At 43.4% G+C, this 22,950-nt stretch overlaps 1 protein-coding gene across 1 annotated transcript in view; it reads right to left on the minus strand.

The window, feature by feature from the left end:
- The window catches only part of ssh2a (slingshot protein phosphatase 2a), a 50,578-nt gene extending 38,684 nt beyond the window's left edge, over positions 1–11,894 (minus strand). The window contains 2 exon segments of the mRNA XM_063205787.1: positions 5,421–5,464; positions 11,660–11,894. Of these exon segments, the coding sequence (XP_063061857.1) occupies positions 5,421–5,464; positions 11,660–11,722 (107 nt within the window). The 5' untranslated portion in view covers positions 11,723–11,894.
- Positions 11,895–22,950: the final 11,056 nt, after the last annotated feature.

Below are 22,950 nucleotides of genomic sequence, written 5' to 3' on the forward strand. Positions count from 1 at the left end.
CAGGCCAGCCAACCTTTTTGTAAAGAGAGAGGGGGGGGGCTATACACCCCTGGAAGGGGGGGCGGGGGTCAGGCAATTATTACATAACAGGCCAACTGGTGTAGGGGCGTGAGTGAAAATGAGTGAGGAGAGTGATGAGAGAACAAGTGAAGGTTTTTGGTGGAGGGAGGGAGGGAGGGAGGCCTGTATAAGTTTCCCTGCCTTGAGCAAAACTCCGTCCCATATAAATCCCTGACATTCACTAAGAGACACACCCAGCTCCAGAGAGAACATGCAACAACAGGCTGCAAGCTAACGCTACACATGGGAACGCATGGAAGTTTCACTGACACACTTTGTGTGCAGAGAAGTAGAGCGTCCTGCTTGACATCATGCAGTTTCGACAAGCTGCACCAAGCAGACATGCTTTATTGATGAAGAACATTTAAGGGAGGCAGTAGGGGTGTAAATCACAGCCTCCATGGCGATACCATTCGGCATTGGTTTCTTAAGGCAGCGATTCGATTATTTTCTATACATAAGAATGCCCCACAATATGATAAACATTTTCCAATTATTTTTCCACTTTCCACTTTTTCTATACAACATATCGATTATTATGTAAGGGTACACCCCTTGGAGGTACTGTAGGGTGCTGTGCAACTGCAAGGAGACATTGCCATGGGACTCTTGGAGAGGCCAAGTTGCATAGACAGTGGTTCTTAACCTTTTTTCATAACGCACCCCCTTAGCTGTGACCAAGACAAGCCGCGTACCCTACGGTGCATCAGTTGCCCCCTATGAAAAGATATCGCCTTGGCCCTATAGTAAAAATGTTCTACACCCAGTAAAAACACACTGTGTAAAATATTTTGAAATTTGGATGAAGTCTACCGGGGCCACCAGCCCCATGAAAATAGAAAATAATGGTGATAGTCAGAATCTTGGAATAGAAATGGACATTTTGCTGCATAAAGCTACCCAATAAAAAACATATTGTCTCAGCTCTGTGATAAAAGTGTTCTATGCACAGTAAAATCACTCTGTGTAAAATATTTTGAAATTTGGATGAAGTCTACCGGGGCCACCAGCCCCATGAAAATAGAAAATAATGGTGATAGTCAAAATCTTGGATAGAAACAGGGCTGGACTGGCCATCTGGCATGGCGTGGCGGGGGCATTTTCCCGGTGAGCCCCGCACCCTCGTGGGCCCCCATTTTGTTTTTACATTACTGAAAATAGGGGGCCCATGAGGGGTTGCGGGGCCCACCGGTGAGTCAGTTCTCCGGCACTAGTAATAATGAGGGGGCCCCCTTAAATCCAAAAGTGCCCGGGCCCTATTTATCGCCCAGTCCAGCCCTGAATAGAAATGGACATTTTGCTGCATAAAGCTACCCAATAAAAACATATTGCCTCAGCTGTGTGATAAAAAAATGTTCTATGCACAGTAAAATCACTCTGTGGAAAATGTGTTGAAATTTAGATTAATTCTACTGCGTCCACCAGGCCCATGAAAATACAAAACAATGGTGATAGTGATGGGCAACCTGGATTCCAAAGTCCTGTGCCACATATTCCACATATAGCCAATATAATGAACCAGCTGACCCACTGCCAGTATCAAGCAAGAGATTGCGAAGTTGTATGACTTTTGTGTGCTTCACCTGTGGGCCTACAGGATTGTACAGGTAGCTGTTAATACCTGGTGGAGCATCTGTACTAAAGCTGTGAATGCTCCTTGGAATGACAGTAGTTCAATAGAGTACATACAATACAACTGTATGTGATGTTGGAAAGAGTGGCTTCCCAAAATCTGTTACTTAAGTGGCTTCTAGGTATGTCATGGGTATCACCAGGTCCAGAGTCCATTGCCAAGGGCCTCTCAGGTAAGTTATGGTACTCATCTGATGGAATAAAGTGAAAATACTACCACAGGCGATGGGATAAAGAAGTAATGGCACTCTTCAATACAGTTGTATTGACTACTTTGTAGCCTGGGCATTCCAAGGAACATTCACAGCTTTGGTACAGATGTTCCTCCATGAATGTGTAGGGCCCACACAGGTGAAACACACAAACATAACAGTCATGCATTTTTGCAATCTCTTGCTTGATACTGGCAGTGGTCCAAGGCAGCAAGGAATTGATATTGTGTTGCAAAAGAGCAAATTTGCCTAAATATAGCAGTTTGACCATCAGTCTGGCCTGAGACTGAAGTCTGTGTAAGTGGATCGACTGAATACACAACCTGCTTAGATATTCCTTCTGTCTGTGCTCCCAATACAGGTGATCTCATTAATTACCTCATCAACCTGGCTTAAGTGGTAATTAGTCTCAGCTGGTTCATTATATTGGCTGGGGCAAATGTGTCACGCGGTTTGTCCACCTCTGTTTTAAGACAATGGCAAACCTAGATTCAAAAGCTACAATCCAGTGCCACAGATTTCAAATTACCTGGTTTTACCTGTCCAATTGCCCTAACTGGAAAGGTAAAACTAGGTATGTCATTTGGAATATGTGGCACTGGACTTCAGCTTTGGAATCCAGGTTGCCCATCACTATCACCATTATGCTGTATTTTCATGGGCCTGGTGGACCCGGTAGAATTCATCTAAATTTCAACATATTTTACACAGAGTGATTTTACTGTGCATAGAACATTTTTATCACAGAGCTGAGACAATATCTTTTTTATTGGGCAGCTTTATGCAGCAAAATGTCCATTTCTATTCCGAGATTCTGACTATCACCATTATTTTCTATTTTCATGGGGCTGGTGGCCCCGGTAGACTATATCCAAATTTCAAAATATTTTACACAGTGTGTTTTTACTGGGTGTAGAACATTTTTACTATAGGGCCAAGGCAATATCTTTTCATAGGGGGCATCTGATGCACCCTAGCGCACCCCCAAACCAAACCTCTACACATGAATACGCACTAAAAATGATTTAAGTGATTAACTACAATGATTCTTGCTTGAGACATTATCAATACATTAATGACTTGACATGGGGACAAAAACGGGTTTGAATTTTGTTTTGATTTGGGCTAATTATAATGTTCTCTAACAGAATTTTGGTCACAACCTCAACATAAACAAACAACATAAACAAAACACAACATAAACAAAATTCCGCGCACCCCCTGAAATCTCAGCTGCACCCCCAGGGGGTGCCCGCACCCCAGGTTAAGAACCACTGGATTAAGGGATGTACCTACTGTACCCACGCACTCACACTGTGCAACACAGAAAACAACTTACAACCTCTGCCAACCGAACCCTGTGTGGACAGCAACAGTAATAACAGCCAATGACAACAATGACGGCTTGTGTGTCCAACTGACGTGTGTGTTCCTCTAAACAGACACGTAAACAAGGCGGCCGCGGGCGGCAGCATCAGATCAGATGAGGACATGACGATAAGCATGCAAATAACCTGCGGACGAGTTATGCAGGACACAAAGTCACGCACAAGAGAGGGTCCTCTACACACAACCGCCTCCTGTTCAGGTTGCAAATGAGCATCTCTCATATTTACATAGACGATACTACTACAGTACAATTTCAAATCAGACATGGGTACGGTTTGTGCCCCCCTCCGTCGCGCGTCAACATAAACATCTAACTGCACAGCTTGGCACGAGTGCATTTGTTTTGATGACGCACGCCACGCAGACATGCAAAAACCCTGCACACAGCAACACAGCTGGGACTGATCAAAGCATTGCTAGCAGGTACAGAGAGAAAGACTTCCTTCTGTGACGGTTATTTTCTTTTGCATGTGGGCTGGGTGGTTTTCTTGTCGCACACCACCACCACCAGGGTTCTATATTGGCATTGGCACTCTACTGTGGCGGCTGGTAGTAATTTCAATCATTTTCTCACTCGCCACTTTCGTAGGGAGTCTATTCTGCCCTACAAAGGCAAAGTGCAGTCAGTAACTATTCCGATATTGAAACTGAGAAAAATGCCTTCAAAGCCTTAGTATTAGGTTAGATATTGTAGAGAGATACTGCAAATTTGACGTAGGAATATCTCTAAAACGGGATTCATTTGGTTTGTCACAAGACCATTGCAGACCATTTGCAGTCTTAAGTCAGTTTAAGTCAGTGTAGTTACTGCACTTTGCCTTTGTAGGGCAGTATTGTTGGGTATGACAAATCATAGTATATTCTGTCATTTGCCCCTTGTGCATCAATTGTTTGTTAAATGTATTAATGGGGAAAAAAACATACTCAGCTTGCATTGTTTTATTTCCACACTTGTTTGCATGTCTCCTTGTATGGAGGTCTATTAATAGCAGTAATCTACCTGCTTTACCACTTCATCTCCTGAAAAGGCAGCAGCCGCTCAGAAAGACAGTTAATGTCAGTATGTGAACTTCACATCAATAGTATGTGTCTTACATGGTTTGTCTTCATTCTGCGTTTCAAGAAGGAGGCCGCACCTTGCATAGTAGTGTTTTTTATTGCAATAAAAAACACTACTATGCAAGGTGCGGCCTCCTTCTTGAAACATTGAATTTGAAATTTGGGCCAGCACCCTCAGAGATTTAAATAATTAAGAGTGACGCCTGCTCCAAGAAGAAAATTGACATTGAGTCATTCCCTTGAATGAGGCTCTGCAGCATTCATTTTTTATCTTCATTCAATATAATGTATTGATAAACCCTTGTTTAATAACAGCTAGCTAGTGAAAACTACTAAATAATACACTAGCATATATTTGGCTTTATCTTTGTCATTGTCCTAGTAATACAGCAGAGCTAGTTTTAAATTGTACACCAAAAAGAAAAACGAGATTTGCCAAGTAGGCATAAGCTTATGCAAATCATACCGTGAAAACAACATCTCTACGCTTTTTCTGCAACCAAAAAGTGAGAAAAGAAACAACATTTCCAAACATCTTAACAGATGTGAGGTAGATTTGACGCCGGAACAGAAAGGATTCCAGAGACTCATGCGCTGGAGTTCCACAAGGTTGTAAAGCCTCTCGTCCTTCTCTTAGCAGTGCTGTACTCCCCTTAGTGGCCAGAGGCTGCACAGCACCCAACACCCACCCACAGTCTCCGCTACCACTGCCTCGTGATTCAGACCATATAATTTAGCACACAGACCTGCATTTGACCCAGACTATGGCAACAAGCGTGAAGAATCTCCAGGCTCTGTGTGTGTGTGTGTGTGTGTGTGTGTGTGTGTACATTTTTCCCCCTTTTCTCGAACACACAGGCGGATGTGTGTGAAGGAGATGAGGGGTGAATAGTAGGTCACAGGCCCTGTCAGCAGCCCTGGGTGTGCATGAACAGTTGTCGTCCCCGGGGTGCTGTCAGTTGACCATTTGACCATAATGGCACAGTGACCGAGTGTGGCGTTGGCTACATTAATGGTGGACGAGATGGAAGGCCAGTGCTCTGGTTCGCTGGCGGCAGTGCTGCTTACCTTCTTGGCTGAGCCCGGCGGTCATCCTCTCCACTGTCTGCTTCCTACAGAGAGAGAGAGAGAGAGAGAGAGAGAGAGAGAGAGAGAGAGAGAGAGAGAGAGAGAGAGAGAGAGAGAGAGAGAGAGAGAACGAGAGAAAGAGAGTCAGTCAATCAGACCCACCCATACCCAAAGGAATCTCTTGCACACAAACAGGCCTGGATACCATAGCTGCAAGCAAGCAAACACACACACACATACACACATACACACACACACACACTGAGACCACACATTGATATTACAGCAAGCCAGTAGAGAACAGGAAATAATACTGGAATGGGAAAATAATACTGTGGATAGCAAAATGACACACATTGAATTCATAAAAAAGTTGCACATTAATACAATAATTAAAAATAATATTGTTGCAGAGGTTAAAAAAAATACAGTTGCTCAATAGTTTGGACAAAAAAATGTCAATGTTTTATGTTTTCATGTTAAACAAAAACAATTGCATTATCAAAGATATTAAAGCGTTTTCCCCAACTGCAAGTGGCCCGGGGCGTAATGTTTTTTTTTTTAAATGGATTTAATAATCAGAGTGACAGTGAAGGCTCTTATAGGAAATGAGCAGGAGAGAGATGGGGTGTGGTTGGGAAATGATGACCCAGGCCGGACTCAAATCTGGATCCCCACTCGTCATGGGCGGACGGCCCATCCATGGTAAGGTGCATCAGTACAATGTACCACCACACAACCCTGGTTAAGTGCTCTTAAGTCGACATTTTACCACAGTGCTAAATGCTACCATGTTAGGGCCAGTTAAATGCTACCATGTTAGGGCCAACCGTATCATTACGAGGTTTATCCAAATTAAAAGCATCAACAAAGGACTGATGTCTATGTTTGGAAGAGCCGTAGAGTGCACCATATCCCCCACTCTCGGCTCTCACCAACGGTACTAGTCCACCCTGCTTACATGCACGCACGCACGCACGCTCGCACACACAAATAAGCACACAAACAAGCAGACACACACACGCGCGCAAACAAAAACACACAAACACACTCCCCAGGGCTGCAGAATACAGAATAGACAGACAAGAGAGAGAGAGAGTTTAATCCCAGCCAGCTCCAGCTAATCCTCATCCCACAGCACTCACTCTCTCTCCCAGAGATTAGCCTGTCAATCCAGCTGTGTGTTGCACAGCCGAGAGCTCTGGAGCCCCTCCCTCCCTAGTCAGTCCCCCGCCCCGACCAAAGCCGGCAGCACCCCTCTGCGCTGAACACTGAATGAGGGTTAAACCACAGCTATGGGGGCCCTAATTCTGTGCGGTTAGCCGTCAACAGCTCACGGAATTGGAACGGCGCCTGGTTCTGATTCCGCAAATGTCGAGTCAATGAGTGACACATCCTCCCGTCCCGTCCTGGAAATGTCTATTGCGTTACACACCCTTTATCGGAAAAAAGAAAAGGGCATTGGAATCATCTGAGGAAGGAATCCTGTCTTGTTCTGTACTTGAATGTGTGTTCCGTGTTGTTTTCTACAGAACATGTGTAAAACTATTACCGGTCCATTACACTTGGCCTTCCCTTTTGTACAGAGTGAGTTATAGGTACAGTATCTAGGCACAGGGTGCTATTGTGTGCTACACTGCTTGATTCACCTTGTGCCCTGATGAAAGCCCTGTAGCGGGCCGTAACATGTTTGCAGTGGCAGTATTTTTAATTATGTTCAAACATTAACTAGCCTTGTTAATAAAGCGGTTTTATCTAAGAAGAGTGCCTTGGCGTCCTGCCTTTTTTTGATATTTTCTACGTCTTGGCCAAAGAGCACCTTCAAACCACCACCAGTTTTACCACTTGAACGCCGCAGCCCTCCAGCCCTCTACTTTTTTATCTAGGCACAGGGTATTGGTTACAGTAGGGCTGCACAATTAATTGAAAAAATAATCGAAAATCGTGATAAAATCGTAAAAATCGAAGTCGTGATTTCAATCGTGATTCTATCGTGGCAATAGTGACCTACCTCTGAGAGCGTCCTTGAAGACAGAACATACTAACAGGCTGGTGTTTCTGGCCAGAAATCTGTCCACCTAAGTTTCATGCTATTGCCTTTACATAATTATTAGAATTCATTTTATTTTGCTCATTCCGTATATAATTCATTCTTGGTTATATTTCATCTTGTTATAATTTTTTTTTTAAATCTGCAAAAAATCAATAATCATGATTAATAATCGTGATTACGCATTTGACCAAAATAATCGTGATTATGATTTTTTCCATAATCGTGCAGCCGTAGGTTACAGGCCCTTGCGCAATGTGGGGTTAGTCAGTACCGGTAGGTGCCTTCCTCAAGGGCACTTCAGTGATGGATGAAGGTGCTGGTAAGGATGGGAACTATTGAACCAGCGCTCTAACTATTGCTGCCCCATGTAACTTGGATTTCTCTGCTTGCATCTGGGTCAGTAGTACATGCAAATAAATTGACAACAAAGCAGACTTTGAGTTTCATTAGAGATAGCCTTTTAGCACAGATCTTGAAGTCTACTATTGGGCAAGGAGTATTCCGTGAAATACCCTATAACTTGTCGAGGTTTACCCATTTGGAAGCATGCCCTGTGCTGCTGTGCTATGCCAGCTCGGCACATCACAGGAGCTGCGTGCTTGCAATGCATAGGCCCAGCTTATGCACCACTGAACTGGGCTTGAACCAACTGAACTGAACCGTAGGAAGGACAGAGAAGTGCATGCACACACACAGTCAGCGTGTGCTCTGCTGCTCACAATTACATGATCAGATTCCTCTAAGCCTTGAGGGCTAATGTGATTTTGGGGAAAATGCAGTTAGGGGACATGATGATGGGAATACAAATGAGTCAGGATCCCCCTGTTATGTCTCTTAATTATTTGTTTTCCAGCTTTTTTTATTCCCTTGATCAGATAACACAGTGAACAAGAGCGAAGGAAAGAGAGAGAGAGAGAAAAAGAGAGAGAGGGGGGGGGGGGAGAGAGAAACAGCGAGAGAGAAACAGAGAGGAGAGAGAGAAACAGAGAGAGAGAGAGAGAGAGAGAGAGAGAGACAGAGACAGAGAGAGACAGAGACAGAGACAGAGAAAGATGGGGTGGGGTGGAGTCGGTAACTTGGGACAAAATGACTTGGAGGACAGACTGCAGAAGCCAGGTCCCATGGGCCTACTTAAGACCACCATGATGGGGACATTGTATCCAGATGAAGTACAGTACAGCACAGCACACCCCAAGGTCAGTCCCTCCCCCAAACCTCCACCCCATATAGCCATCCCCCAGCTTAACCCACTTAATACACTCAACACATCCCATCAGATCATAGGAGGCTGCTCTTCCTTCCGCTCCCTCTGCACATGGCATGCACACAAGCCCTGCATGCATCACCTTCGTTTCCACGGTTACGGCCATACCATGACAGAGGAGGAGGAGGGGGGATTGGGAAGATATATAGATTGCTCATTGCACCAATGGGAGGGGAGGGTTTGCACGTGCTACCAGGCAGATTTCTACCGTGTGGTGGCCTTGGTCGGGGTGGGTGGGGGAAACCCATAATATCAGTGTAGTGTGTGGAAGGGCTTTTGCACCTTAGCACGCTCCAACTCTGGCCTGACTGACTGGGAGATGAGGAATCACACTGCTGTGTCCTACAGCGCTTGACAGCAATTAGCCCAGCTGCTAAACCAGCTTACTGACAGCCAGCTCTGAGATGCTGCAGTTGTAGCCTCCCACCCCCACACACGCACACACACACAGCCTCTCTCTCTCTCTCTCACTCACACACACACACACACACACACACACACACACACACACACACACACACACACACACACACACACACACACACACACACACACACACACACAGAGTCATGAAATTCTATACCATTCCAAGACATTACAGTCAAGGAAGGACGACCACAAGAGCACATCATATTCAGGAAGGAAAACCAGGGCACACCAACAAACAGTGCTTTGGGAGGGAGGGAGGATGTTGAATTTCCCAGAGGGGAAAAAAAAAGTTCCAGGCATCTCTCCCTCTCTTTTTCTCTCTCTCTCTCTCTCTCTCTCTCTCTCTCTCTCTCTCTCTCTCTCTCTCTCTCTCTCTCTCTCTCTCTCTCTCTCTCTCTCTCTCTCTCTCTCAAGATGACTCACATGGGTGCCTCTCTCTGCTCTGGGGTCACATGATAACCAGCTGGTACTATTGACACCACAGGACCAAATCAGGCCCCATTACACATAACCTGATTTCTGTTACCCATGGCGCCAGGGGGATTCGGGAGATATGGTGCAAAAACAAGAGCAAGGCAAGAGTGCAAAACCGACGATTGTTACTCTTATTTGTTAAACAGACAAATGATGACATGTAAGGTTATTATTTACAGTGAGAAAATCAACCACACTTTTGGGATGAAAATAAATGTAGGTCCAATATTGTATACTAGACGACTATAAGCATGATTATTTTTGAAGGGGTAATAATGCATAGCTGCGCCAAACTGGGAGATATTATAATTAACCATTGTTCAGCTTGACCAGTGTCCTTATTTGCACATTATTAGAACGGTCAGATTCAATTTGTCAACAATCCTTTTCAGAGCCTATAGTTAGTTAAGACACGTCAGAACAGTGTGTGACCTTATCTATCCTTTAGACAAAACGTTTACAAACACCTACAAACGTCAAACCATAGCCAGGCGCTCCATGCAGAATGGTAAAACTTGTCACACACACTCACGAGACGTTGCCAGTGTTGCCAAGTCCGCTTATTATACGCGACTTTGGGCTTCTTTTTTTGAGCAGTCGCTTTTAATTTTGTAAAGTCGCGGGTTGCGGTTTTTTGGGCTTGTTCTTTTCAAGGTTGGGCTTGCTGTTTTCTCCTGCTCTGGTGGTGATTTGAATGTGTTTCTCAATGGCAACTCGTTTTTTCTCACTCATCCTTACAAGTGACCCTGCTACAATATTGTTAACTCCCACTTTCTGTGGTCACTTGTGGGGATTTTAGCAGCCACGCAGATCCCCGTAAAGAGCAAGGTCTTCCCTGACCAGGCACGCGACTGACAACCAACCCTTTCTGTCGCTTCTTTTGGGCTTGTTTTCACGACGCCCCTCAGTCGCTTCTTTTGGGCTTGTTTTTAGGGCGTCAGCCGCTTATTTGTCGTAGAAAATCTGGCAACACTGGACGTTGCACTTCCGTTTTCTACTTCCCACACCACCATACAAGGGCACTGAGCAAACACGCCGCCGTGCCAATCAAAATAAAACATTGGGTACAGCTCTAATAAATCAGCCAGGACTTTTTAGATGATTCATGACAGATAAGGCTTGTAGATGCTACGATGTCGACATGTTGTTGCGTTGTCTGAGTCACCAAACAGTAAAGCCTGCTATCATGATTTGGTTGAGAAGATGCTTCCTCTCTGTCTTCTCAGCTAGCTGCCTGGCTTGGCTAGCGAGGTCCACCAATGCAGTGACATATGGGCAGGACATGGATATGCCTCAACGACCCTGGTGCATGTACAGTAAACGCAAACCAGGCAATGAGATGGATTATTGCAGGCCATCGCGATCTATCATAACCCCAGAAATACATTTCACTTTGATGACAATAAAGATACCCACCGGTTTGTGATTGCCCAGAAGGATAGCCCACCCTAAATCTAGCTAACGCTACCAAACACTGCTGTCAAGCTAGCAAACAGGCAGTATGTCATATTGAGGCCATGCATCAAAGCATGATGATGGGGGTGTCAAGAAAAGGCATAAGCCTTATTCGCGTCATGCACTCGCTCAAAAACTTTGGTGAGAGTTTTCTGCACAATGACAGCAGCAGTGGGTTGCTGCTACTTACGAAGAACTGCTCTGCTAGCACAAGAAACATGGATATCGCTAACGGAGTGCGCTAGCATTCAGTTGAAGCACTTTTGTGAGCAAACCCTACGCTGAAATGAACGCTATGCAAACATACTTGAATATCACCACTGTCCTAGACTAGTTGGTTTGCTGAAACAGTCAACACAACAGCTTGTATTAGTAAGGAAACACTGAAATTACATTTTAAACGCTTGACAGTGGCGGTATACGCATGCGCACAGCAAAGGCTACAGTGTGGCAAGCGGCTTCGAGTCCGTTGAAGATAGCCAGGGAGCTAGCCAGCTTTCTGACTGCAACCGTCGATGTCATAGTAACCGGCTAAATCAGAAAGATAATAACAGGTAATCTTACCGACACACAGGGGCTGGAAGTGGTGCTGGGAGTTGGCGATCGTTGTACTGTGACCAGCGCCATTCACGGTCCAGGAGCACGAGACTTATATGAAAGAAAAAGTGGCAAGTAACATAATTCGAATACAGAGAGATGTGCACAAGGCTCTGTCGATGCGGATGCTCCCCTCCACTTCTCCCCAGGATGCTGGCTACGCATGCGCCTCATCTACCAGCTGTCAGACAAAGCAAGAATTGTAGCCTAATGAGTGAGTAGGAGTGGGTCTGCCTGAGGCACACAAAAAGAGAATCTCATAACTTTCCCTTGCATTTGGAAGTCTCAAAATAGAATACAGAAAATCTAGTAATAGCTACACCAATTTGCCAAGTTTATAGGTCTACCGTTTTTGTCAATCCAATTAGGTCAAAGTTCCCATATCAAACATAATTTTGAGGCAACAAAATAGTCTGCTTTCATTTTGTCTCGATTAAATCTTTGCTAGTGAGCACAATGTTTTTGTTACAGCATTGTTGCCCTGATATGTGAGGTCACCCCATTTCCTAGTGGCAGAAACTAGAGCTTAGCAACCTGCACAAACAATAGCCCACACTCAGGAGCACAATAACATTTGAGGAACTGTGATGAAGTTTGTTGTTTTAGTTTGTTCCCCTTTGGTTGAGTCACCTCCGGGAATTGCTGGCAAAAAAGGTGGGTCTACCTGAAGAGGATGTTTGAGTCTAAAAACAGATCTGCCTCACGGTATGAAATATGAGTGACAAAGAGTCGTCATTAACCCCTGTAGGCGCAGAGCCTATGTCATAACCTTACTGTCTCCAAAATTATAATGGCTCTGACTTGCTATTATATGTTACTTAAGACTGTAATGTCATTGCAATGTTGTTATGATGTAGTTGAGTATTTTCATCAAATAGTGAATAGGCCCACCAGCGACCCCATGCACAAAGAGGCTAGGTAGGCCTATGCCTAACTCAGGTCAGAGTCCAAGTTTTTAGGTATAGAGGCCAATAGCACACTAAACTGCAAATGGCATGAACCCTAGAGCCTCAGTATTGTTTTTGGCTGTTTGTTCGGCTTACTTCCTCTGCCTGACAGTGATACTGTCATCCCATTCTGTGCATAATATCGGCCTGCAATGTTCTGTTCAGGTAGACCAGCAAAGGGTTAAAGCACAATAATATGTTGATGCCTGAGGCCGACAACTGTGCTTCAGTATCGGGGCTCGGGTTCAAGAAGAAGAAGAATATATCCTTCAGGGCGTTCACCACCACACAGTCAGTGTCTTCTCAGAAAAGACCCAGAAAAACTGGACAAAAATACAGCCTGTGTCTCCATGACTGCCTCAGTCATAACAACAAATAATGCTTTGGGCTCCAATCTGGGTCATTCAGTACAGTGGTTGCCGTGCCACACAATGACACAACCTTGTAGAAGTATTTGCTTTCTTTCGGTCATGTGGTGGTGGTGGGGTGGTTGAAGTGAGCTGAATAGCTAGGTCCGGGCAGGGCAGCACTAATAGCCAATAGTTCATGTGATCGGGTTTCTATGAGCAGATTGCCGTGAATGCGCATGAGAGACGGGGAAGAACTGAAAAGGTCATCTGAGACAAATTATAAGGGCCAGATGAGCAGAAGCACATTAGTGCGTGCAGACAGTGTGCAGTACACACACGCGCGTGCACACATGCACATGCACACACGCATGCACGCACGCACGCACGCATGCACGCATGCACTAACACACACACACACACACACACATGCACACGCAAACACACGTACAAGCACACACACACAGGCGCACAATCACAACAAACACAAGCACACACACAGGCATGACAGATACGAATAAAACCGTGCACACACACACACACACACACACACACACACACACATGCATGCATGCAAACACACACACACACACATGCACGCATGCAAACACACACAAACGCATAGGCACACAATCACAACAAACACAAGCACACACACAGACATGCAGGGACAAACACACACATGCATTCAACTCTCTTTCTCTCTGTCTCTCTCTCTCTCTCTCTCTCTCTCTCTCTCTCTCTCTCTCTCTCTCTCTCTCTCTCCCTCTCTCTCTCCCTCTCTCTCCCTCTCTCTCACACACACACACACTCACAAACAGGCACACACGTGCATGTGAGTAGTTTGTACATGTTTGCACACACACAGGCACAAACAGACACACACCAGGCACTCATGCGAGTACATGCACACAAGCACACACACACACACACACACACACACACACACACACACACACACACACAGCACAGGCACAAACAGACACACACCAGGCACTCATGCGAGTACATGCACACAAGCACACACACACACACACACACACACACACACACACACACACACTGGCCGCAAAAGAACAGTCCATCCACCTCCAATGGGTTTGGTTTGGTTTTAAGCGGACTCTCTGGGCCTAAGGCAAATACTGTAGGGAAACTGAAGAAGGGTGCGACCTGTACAGAGGACTGAGAACCTGAGCAGACCAGACGCCACGGGGGGAGAGAGTGCTACGTCTCTATGTGTTAGCGAGAAAGTGTGAGGTGTGAAACGGAAGAAGACGAGGGGGCAGAGAGAGTGACAGAGAAAAGAAAAATGAAAGTGAGAGACAGAGGGAGAGGAAGAGAGGGAGAGAAAGAGAGAGAGCAAGAGCAGGCGTGAGAGACAGGGTAAGAGAGACGGATAGACACAAAGAGAGAGGGACAGAATGTCAGACAGATAGAGAGGGACAGACTGACAGACACACAGAGAGAGACAGACATAGACAGACACAGAGACAGACAGTCAGACAAACCGTGTTTGTGTGAGAGGGTATAGAGATGGAAAGAGAAAGTAAGGCAAGGGGCAAAGAGATAGAGAGATGAAGAGAAAGGCTGAGAGAATGATGAGGGAGGGGGGGGGACAGAGGAAAAGGTGAGACTCAAAGAGAAAATAAGAACAACAAGGGGCAGAGAGAGAGAGAGAGAGAGAGAGAGAGAGAGAGAGAGAGAGAGAGAGAGAAGGTAAGAGACCCGTGAAGGGTGATGATGAATATTTAGCCATGGCTTACAGCTGGGGGGCGACTCACTCGACTGTAGTGATTGATGATATTTTTTCTTCACCTTCTCCAAGCATCTCATTTCATTTTCTCTTGTTTTTCCACATCGAACTGACACCGAGACCCAGATGAGAAAAATTGGCCGTGAATATTACACACAGATCTTTTTGTTTTGTTTTTCACATATCCTCCTCCTCCTCCTCCTCCTCCTCCTCCTCCTCCCCCTCCTCCTCCTCCACGCACATTATTTTGTTCTTCAGTCTGATTGATGTTCATTTAAACACTTGCAACCTCACACTGATTTTGTTGCTGTTATGATTTCAACACCCTCATCACACACTAAAAGGTCCAGCCATAACATCTGGTGCTAAAATGTGTCCATTCTCGTCCCATAGCTCAATGGTTGCCATGGGCAGGGAAGCCGGCAGGCACAAAGGGGTCAGTTGTCCCGGGCCCAGGAGAGGGGTGGGGTGGGGGCAGAGTAGGTGCCCTCCTTTTGTACGTATGGAGAGTTATCTTTCTCATGACTTTGTCCCGGGCCTGGTAAAAGCTGTCAGCGAACTGGGTTGTCATGGACTCATGAAACATAAGTCTACCAAACTGGCCCATGAGTAACAGCCCACTAACACCCTCAGACAGCTCATTCCTCACCACATAAACACATTGATTCTTCTTCCTCAAGCTTGTTACCACCAGCCCAATCTAAGGCAAGGACTGAGGGCTTAATTAATGCCCTGTTGGCCCGACATAACACGTATGTCCTGCAAATATATGTTGATAGCCTAATTATTGAATTTCTATTCCAAAAAGGGAGTATTGGAAAGATTTGTCACATTTTTCACTTCCAAATGCCAACAAAAAACCTAAAAACTACTGCAACTTTCACCGCAACCTTTTGGAAAAGATCTTGCAAAAACAGACGATTTTGGCAGATCACTAAAAAGCCAGGCAAAATCCTGGAGGGACCGCCTTACATTGCAAACTATGTACATGGGGTGCTGCATTGCATGCATTTGCGCACAAATTTAGATATGTAAATATGCATTAATAGGCAGAGGGTTGATAAAGCTGCTATAGGAGGAAAATATGGATGACTGCATTGTACAGCATCACAGTTTACTCTAAAATACAGATGTTCAGTGTGTGAGGAAGCTGTTGCTCATACTAAATGGATGCAATCACTATAAAGGACAGTATGTGGCCAGGCACGACCGTCTGGTTGACCTGCTTGCGAAGGACTTACAAAAAATACACCAAAGACAGAATTGCAGTTTTTTTCTACACAGCACTGTGAAAACGAACTGGTTTCAACCGGACATTTCTAATTCTGATCACTTTCAGAACATCCCAAATACACCAGATATTGAGAGTGACAGAGAAAAGAAAAATGAAAGTGATACATTCAGAGGAAACATTCAGAGGAAAAATCAGCATGCATTATTGAGGTGGGGTGTTGTTTTGATCTGTATATGGACACTTGTTACTACTCGAAAGTGCTCAAGTATCAACCATTATTGGAACATATTTCCCAGTTGGTGTATGATTGCAGACTAGAAGTATTGATCTTTGGAAGCTTATGTAGTTAGAGGACTGCAGTTAGGAGGAATGCAAAAAAGAGGAGTAAAACATTTGGCAAAGTTTTGCTCGCTGTATTTCAGCTGGTAGTATGCAGATATGGAGACATAGATGTTTTGTTTATCCACGATTTTTTTAATACTACAACAATAAGAGGACTAGTACTACAAACCCCAACTCCGATGAAGTTGGGACGTTTGGTAAACAGTGAATAAAATCAAAATGCTATCATTTTCAAAACATTCAATCTATTCATTAGATGGAGAATAGTGAAAAGACAACATATTAAGTGTTAAAACCGAGAAAAAATATTGTTTTGGGGGACATATGTACTCATTTCTAGTTTGATAAATCCAACACGTCTCAAAAGAGTTGGGACGGGGATCAGTGAAATTTAGTAAACATCCAAATAAGATAAAACACATTTCAAAATGAATTGTACTGACGGACAATATAGGTGTCCAGGTATAAGATCACTCAGAATTAAAGATGCAAAGGGAATAATTACCATAGTTATTACATACATTTTTGAATTCCCTTTGATTTACCACGATTGAGTGTATATAAGACATATTTTTGTTAATAAAATCATTGTATAGGTTCATGACATCATGAAATATATATTGGCTGTAGTCTCACTCTAATTCCTGGAGTGCTAGAGCTATTGAAAATTTACCATATTAAGAATGCTTAATGCATGAAAATGATACAGGGGTGTAACATTCTCCTAAGCACCTGAGCTCACTTGAAATAGACCCAGAAGATATGGGAAACTGTCCTTTGCTTACAGAAGTCAGCAGAAGTTGTAGAAGTCCATTCTTTTTGACAATAATAGAGCATTGCACATCCTGTGCTACAGTAAAAATGGACCATCCAACTTGTATTAGTGCTAGCTTCAAAAGTCAGCCTCCATGATGGCATGCGGGTGCAGTAGTGCATTGGTTAAGATGTTCTCACTCATCTGTAGAGTTAAATACAGTGCTGAATGGTATAAATGGGTTTTAAACAGCATGAAAAGCCACTCATGCATTATATTTTGAAGGGAGATCTTCGATTACTGCCACATAGTAAGGTCAAATTGCATTCTCTACTATGTTTTAACAGTTTGGCTCCATCATAAGGACCAGCAGGTGATAAAATGGTGGGTTTTTGGTCAAGACCTGTCACACTGTAAGCACTACAGAAAGGAAAACATTGCAAAACATGACAAGGAATACACCCACCATTTAAGCGGGTGAAATCATGTCCAAGATAGGAATTAACACTGTTTTTTTATATAAAATCATCTCATCGGTTAATGTATTTAACTGTTAAGTGTTGTCTTTTGTTTTGTTTTTAGTCTTCCTCGACATTTGCTGCCATTTATTGTCCCCGTCCCAACTCTTTTGAGACGTGTTGGATTTATCAAATTAGAAATGAGTACATATGTCCCCCAAAACAATATTTTTTCTCAGTTTTAACACTTAATATGTTGTCTTTTCACTATTCTCCATCTAATGAATAGATTGAATGTTTTGAAAATGATAGCATTTTGACTTTATTCACTGTTTACCAAACGTCCCAACTTCATCGGAGTTGGGGTTTGTATATGTAAAGGTGTGTATGCCTCTAAGATCTATCAACATGTCAAATACCTTTTCCAAAAAATCTTGCACCCTGTTGCTTGTCTCTTGGATCCAAATAAAAGTAATCAAGTGTGTGTGTGTGTGTGTGTGTGTGTGTGTGTGTGTGTGTGTGTGTGTGTGTGTGTGTGTGTATTTTGACATAAAATACATTATGAATTTCTTGTGAACAGTGCCTCTGTTCATATCCGGTTCATCAGATTTCTCCCTATACGCGTGCATGCAGCTATCCACGGGGTTGTGGAGACCACACAAATGTGAACTATAACCAGAGCAATGAAAAGGAGAACAAAAGAAAGAAAGAAAGAAAGAAAGAAAGAAAGAAAGAAAGAAAGAAAGAAAGAAAGAAACACAATTTAGTATTGTTTCCAATTCCCTTCTGAAAAAATGTGTTTGTGATTTCGAAAATGTCATTGTGAGTCAGACCTTTTGTCTGAAAAAGTTAAATGAAGGCTGTGTTTACAGTGTGGGCGCACCTCTCTGTTTGCGGTTGCAGACTCATCTTCATCAAACATCTCTTGACAGGCCAACAGTGTCTGTCTGTGGCCTACACATCACAGATGATCATGAGACAATGATGATGATGATGATGATGATGCACCACTGGATGCATCTGTTAGCGTCCCTGTCTCTCCCCCTCTGACTCATCTCTGTGTGTGTGTGTGTGTGTGTGTGTGTGTGTGTGTGTGTGTGTGTGTGTGTGTGTGTGTGTGTGTGTGTGTGTGTGTGTGTGTGTGTGTGTGTGTGTGTGTGTGTGTCTGTCTGTGTCTGTGTCTGTGTGTCAGGTTGTGTGTGTGTGTGTGTGTGTGTGTGTGTGTGTGTGTGTGTGTGTGTGTGTGTGTGTGTGTGTGTGTGTCAGGTTGTGTGTGTGTGTGTGTGTGTGTGTGTGTGTGTGTGTGTGTGTGTGGACTGAGCTGAACAAGATCAGGCAGGCAGATAAGATGAGGATTACCATCATGGAGGGCAACAAGTCAGCAGACTGAGCAGCAGAGACTTGCGCACCATAAATCAGAAGGAGACAAATAATAAATTATAATAATGCATTTGATTTAAAACAGCCTTTCAAAATACTCAAGGACACTGCACAGAGACAAGCAATAATACAAAAGCGAGACACATTAAAACTCATAGATTGTAAACACAAAATAAAACAAAACAATGTTTAAAAAGTCATAAAGAAATAGGGCAATGGGAACAAATGGGGTTTGAGTCTGGGTTTAAACAGGAGTAGAGAGTCCTTGTTGACTATTCGGGGTGCTAGTTTGCATTGTTTTTCATACACTGCTACGCATGTACTCTGTAATCCAGGGATGGGCAATTATTTTGGCCCAAGGGCCGCATTGGGTTTATAAAGTTGACGTTGGCAACTTGCCCGTGCCAAGAATAAGAAATGCTGTACGCCAACATAATTACATCTCTGTCACTTATGCCCTTCTTGCTAATTGTATCTAGATGTAGAGTTTAGTAATCTTAGGTTTCCAAGACCCTTGTTTAAGGTAGCCAATTTAAGAATGAGTGACCATATGAATCTGCATTTTTTTCCCTTGGAAAGGCTCTGAGGGCCGCATGAAATGGCCGAGGGGGCCGCATGTGGCCCCGGGGCCTGAGTTTGCCCACCCCTGTAGCCCCTAAACACATGCCGTTCCACCAGAGGAACGCTGTAATAGTCATTGAAACACTTATAGTAGTACACCCTAACAGTGCATTGGGCCTTTAGTAATACATTACGACTTAGTCATTGGCATTCTGGTAACAGCTAATTTATAACAAGGGTCGTGTCTTACTGGGCTAAAGGTGCTCATCAAGAGTGTAAAAAGAGCCAAAAGGTATTAATGGCTTAGCTTGGCTTGTCCTGGACCTGGCTTGATGTTAAAACAGGATATATTACTATTATTTTTTAAGGACTACGTTGCCCTTATTTCTGACAGGACAATGGAGGAGTGACAGGAAATGAGTGGGGAGAGAGAGACGGGGAAGGATCGCCAAATGACACGGGGAGGTTTGCCGGTGTAGTAATCCAGTGCTACCGTAGGGCCACATCAGGGCCAAATCTGATATATATTACTGAAATATGTCATAGAATAAGCTACCTGCCAGTGACTAGTGACTGGAAAAACTAAAAATGTTTCTAGCCACGGCCAAGTTTTACTCAGTTTGTTGGCCAGCTGGCAGGTGCCAATGTCAAGTCCTGAATCACAGCTTTGGTCTACATTACAAAAACATCTTTAGGCATAGGGGCCTACAGCAGACACAACTCCCTCATAGATTACACAATCAAATTGAGGATGCTTTAGCCTTGGTCATTGTGCAGAGGAAGGGAAAAGGAGTTTCTGTTGATGGGAGGCTTTCACACGTTTGTTATTCCAGTAAAAACAATATTCGTAATGTGAACTATAGTGTGTGGCCACTTCCTCTTGGAAAGGGGATCTGGAGAAGTGAAATGAGATATTCACTTCTCATTGTTACTTTGACCATGAACATCAATGGTAAGGAGTTTTGTTGTTGTAGCCTATTCTGCAAATGTGTCAGGCTATGGTTATTGAACATTATCCCACAAGTTTTGTAATAAATATGTTCAGTTTTGGACTAGACAGTCTGAGATGTGGTTTGGTTATCAAACCACCACACTAATATCACTGCTTGAAATGGCATTCCTTAGCCCTGATGGCATAGGCTATGTGTTGTACATGTGTTTGTATATCAAACAGTAATGCCTATATGATTCTAATCTAGTCCTACATGTATGTTTGGGGATTTGTCAGTTTCAGGAAATTGGTCTCAGCCCTGCAGCTGTCTGATCTGACTACATAAACAAATAGTGTTTCCACAAGCAAGGGCTATGCACATAAACAATAGGGCATGGATGCAATTTCAGCAGTTACATAACTAGAGTCACCAACTCCAACAGTAACTTTTAAAAACATGTGACTACCCAGAAGAAAAATTCCCCCCCCCACCCCCCGACCCCGTCTATTTTTTAAAATGATTTATTTTCTTTGCAGAATCAAGTAGGCCTAGAGGTCTGGAAGAAGCTCAATGCTTCAGAAAACATATTGAATTCTGTATAAGCATAGACTACATTGTAAGGGCTAATTTCATGTCCTTCCTATGATCGAGAGAACCTTTTCGAGCTGAATGCTCTGTTTTCTAAAAGGTGATTACGTTACGGATTCCCATGTAAGATATCATTGTAAAATGTATAGACTCTGTACCCTCAGAATCTATCAATAACTCAATAACTCAATACCCCAATAACTCAATACCCCGGGGCCTACTTGCAGCCTTTTTTTCCTAGTCACATATCCATCATATACCTAAAAGGGTATCCCTGACCAGGCTCTGAACCAGATTTTTGCCAAGCGTTTTGTTCCAAACAGAAACAGTAGGCCTATTTAACGTTTAGGCCTACAGTTTTTTGGTTCCAAAATGAATGTTGAAAAAATATACAAGTCTTTCATTTATTTGCATCTTATCTTATGATCACAGATTTGGAGACTGTGTAGGCTTTCTGATTGTATGGTAGGCCTAGTCAATGGGCACATTCATGATGGCACATGCAGCAGCAGTCTACGCAGCACACATGTGCACTGCGAAATTACAATACATTCTCATTAAAACATGCTATTATCTATTATTATAGCCTATCACCATTTTTTTTCTATTCCAATCATGTTTCTGTAGCCTGTTGTTGAGCAGAACTGCTAAATTCTATCAAATCAGTTGCTTCTCTGCATGATGCCATCTGTAAAATGCAGAACTAGCATCTGCGTCTGCTCCCAACCAGATGAGGAGGCATGACAGGTCCTTTATAGTTGTTTTTTTCATCAGAGTCTTCTGTTCTGTTCTCTGTCCGCTTTCTGTTTCTGAGTTGTGGGAGACCGACCCAGTGGCCGCTTGAGTAAACATACACACATGGAAGCCAAAACCAGACAAGTGTGATTCCAGACAGGGTGTAGTAGAGTAGGATGTCATTGCCTTTCTATCACATGGTGGTGCTGCCCTCTGCTGGTAAGTTGAGACACATGCACTAAAGCTGCTTAAAAAATGTGACAGGTGTTGCAATGGGCCTATTCAAGAAAGGTTTGACTATATCACACTTGCAGTTATTAATACAGTTCAGTACATAAAGCAAATTTAAAAAAGACCAAAACATAGGGTTTAAAAAAAACGAAAAAAAACCCCAAAAAGAACAGGTATTATTTAACAATAAAACATATAAACTCGCAAGCAGGCGAGCTCACAGTCAAGGCACTACAAGCTCACAATCAGAAACTGATGCATGGTGAACCAGCGCCACCCGCTGGACGCCAAAATGTTTTGCCTACGGGTGGGTCTGGCCTCGCATAATGATTCAATGAAGCCAGAATGCCAGGAATCTGGCAAACCAATAACAACGCAAAGATGTGTTTTGAATCAAAGCGGGCAGGGTTTTGAGGGAAGGTTGTTCTCATCAACAATCTTTGGATGTATTATGCATCGAGGCCAGACTAAATTAGACATCCACATTTAGTCTGGTTTATCAGGCTAAGAAACTGATGCATCAATGAATCCAATCTCATCTATGCAGTGTGTGTTCTATACAGCCAATAATAAAAGACTATCAACATAAATTGAAATAACATCAAACATATGACATGAATCATACAGGTCTTGTAGAATATACTGTACTTTCCCAAAAAACACTCATCATAGACAATTTCGAAGTATAAAATGGACAGGGCATTTTTTTTTATTAATGTCTGTATTAGATCAAATGGATCAACCGGAAGATCTAGATTAGACTATTAGACTATTTAGCCTATAGATGTTTGATATAGGAAGACTTTTAAAGTTTGAAAGTCATTAGCCTACAGTACATTTCAAGAGGACTTTTCCATTTAGCCTAAAAAGGGAATATGAAATCTAAATTTGATGATATGATTTAAAGCGCTTACACTTGCATCCATCAGTGTCAAGTGTCGTGTGCAGTACTGTGGGTCCATTATCCATCCTGATTATTAATTTATGCATTTGAAC

Source organism: Engraulis encrasicolus, chromosome 8, assembly GCF_034702125.1.
Source record: "Engraulis encrasicolus isolate BLACKSEA-1 chromosome 8, IST_EnEncr_1.0, whole genome shotgun sequence".
NCBI lineage: Eukaryota > Metazoa > Chordata > Actinopteri > Clupeiformes > Engraulidae > Engraulis > Engraulis encrasicolus.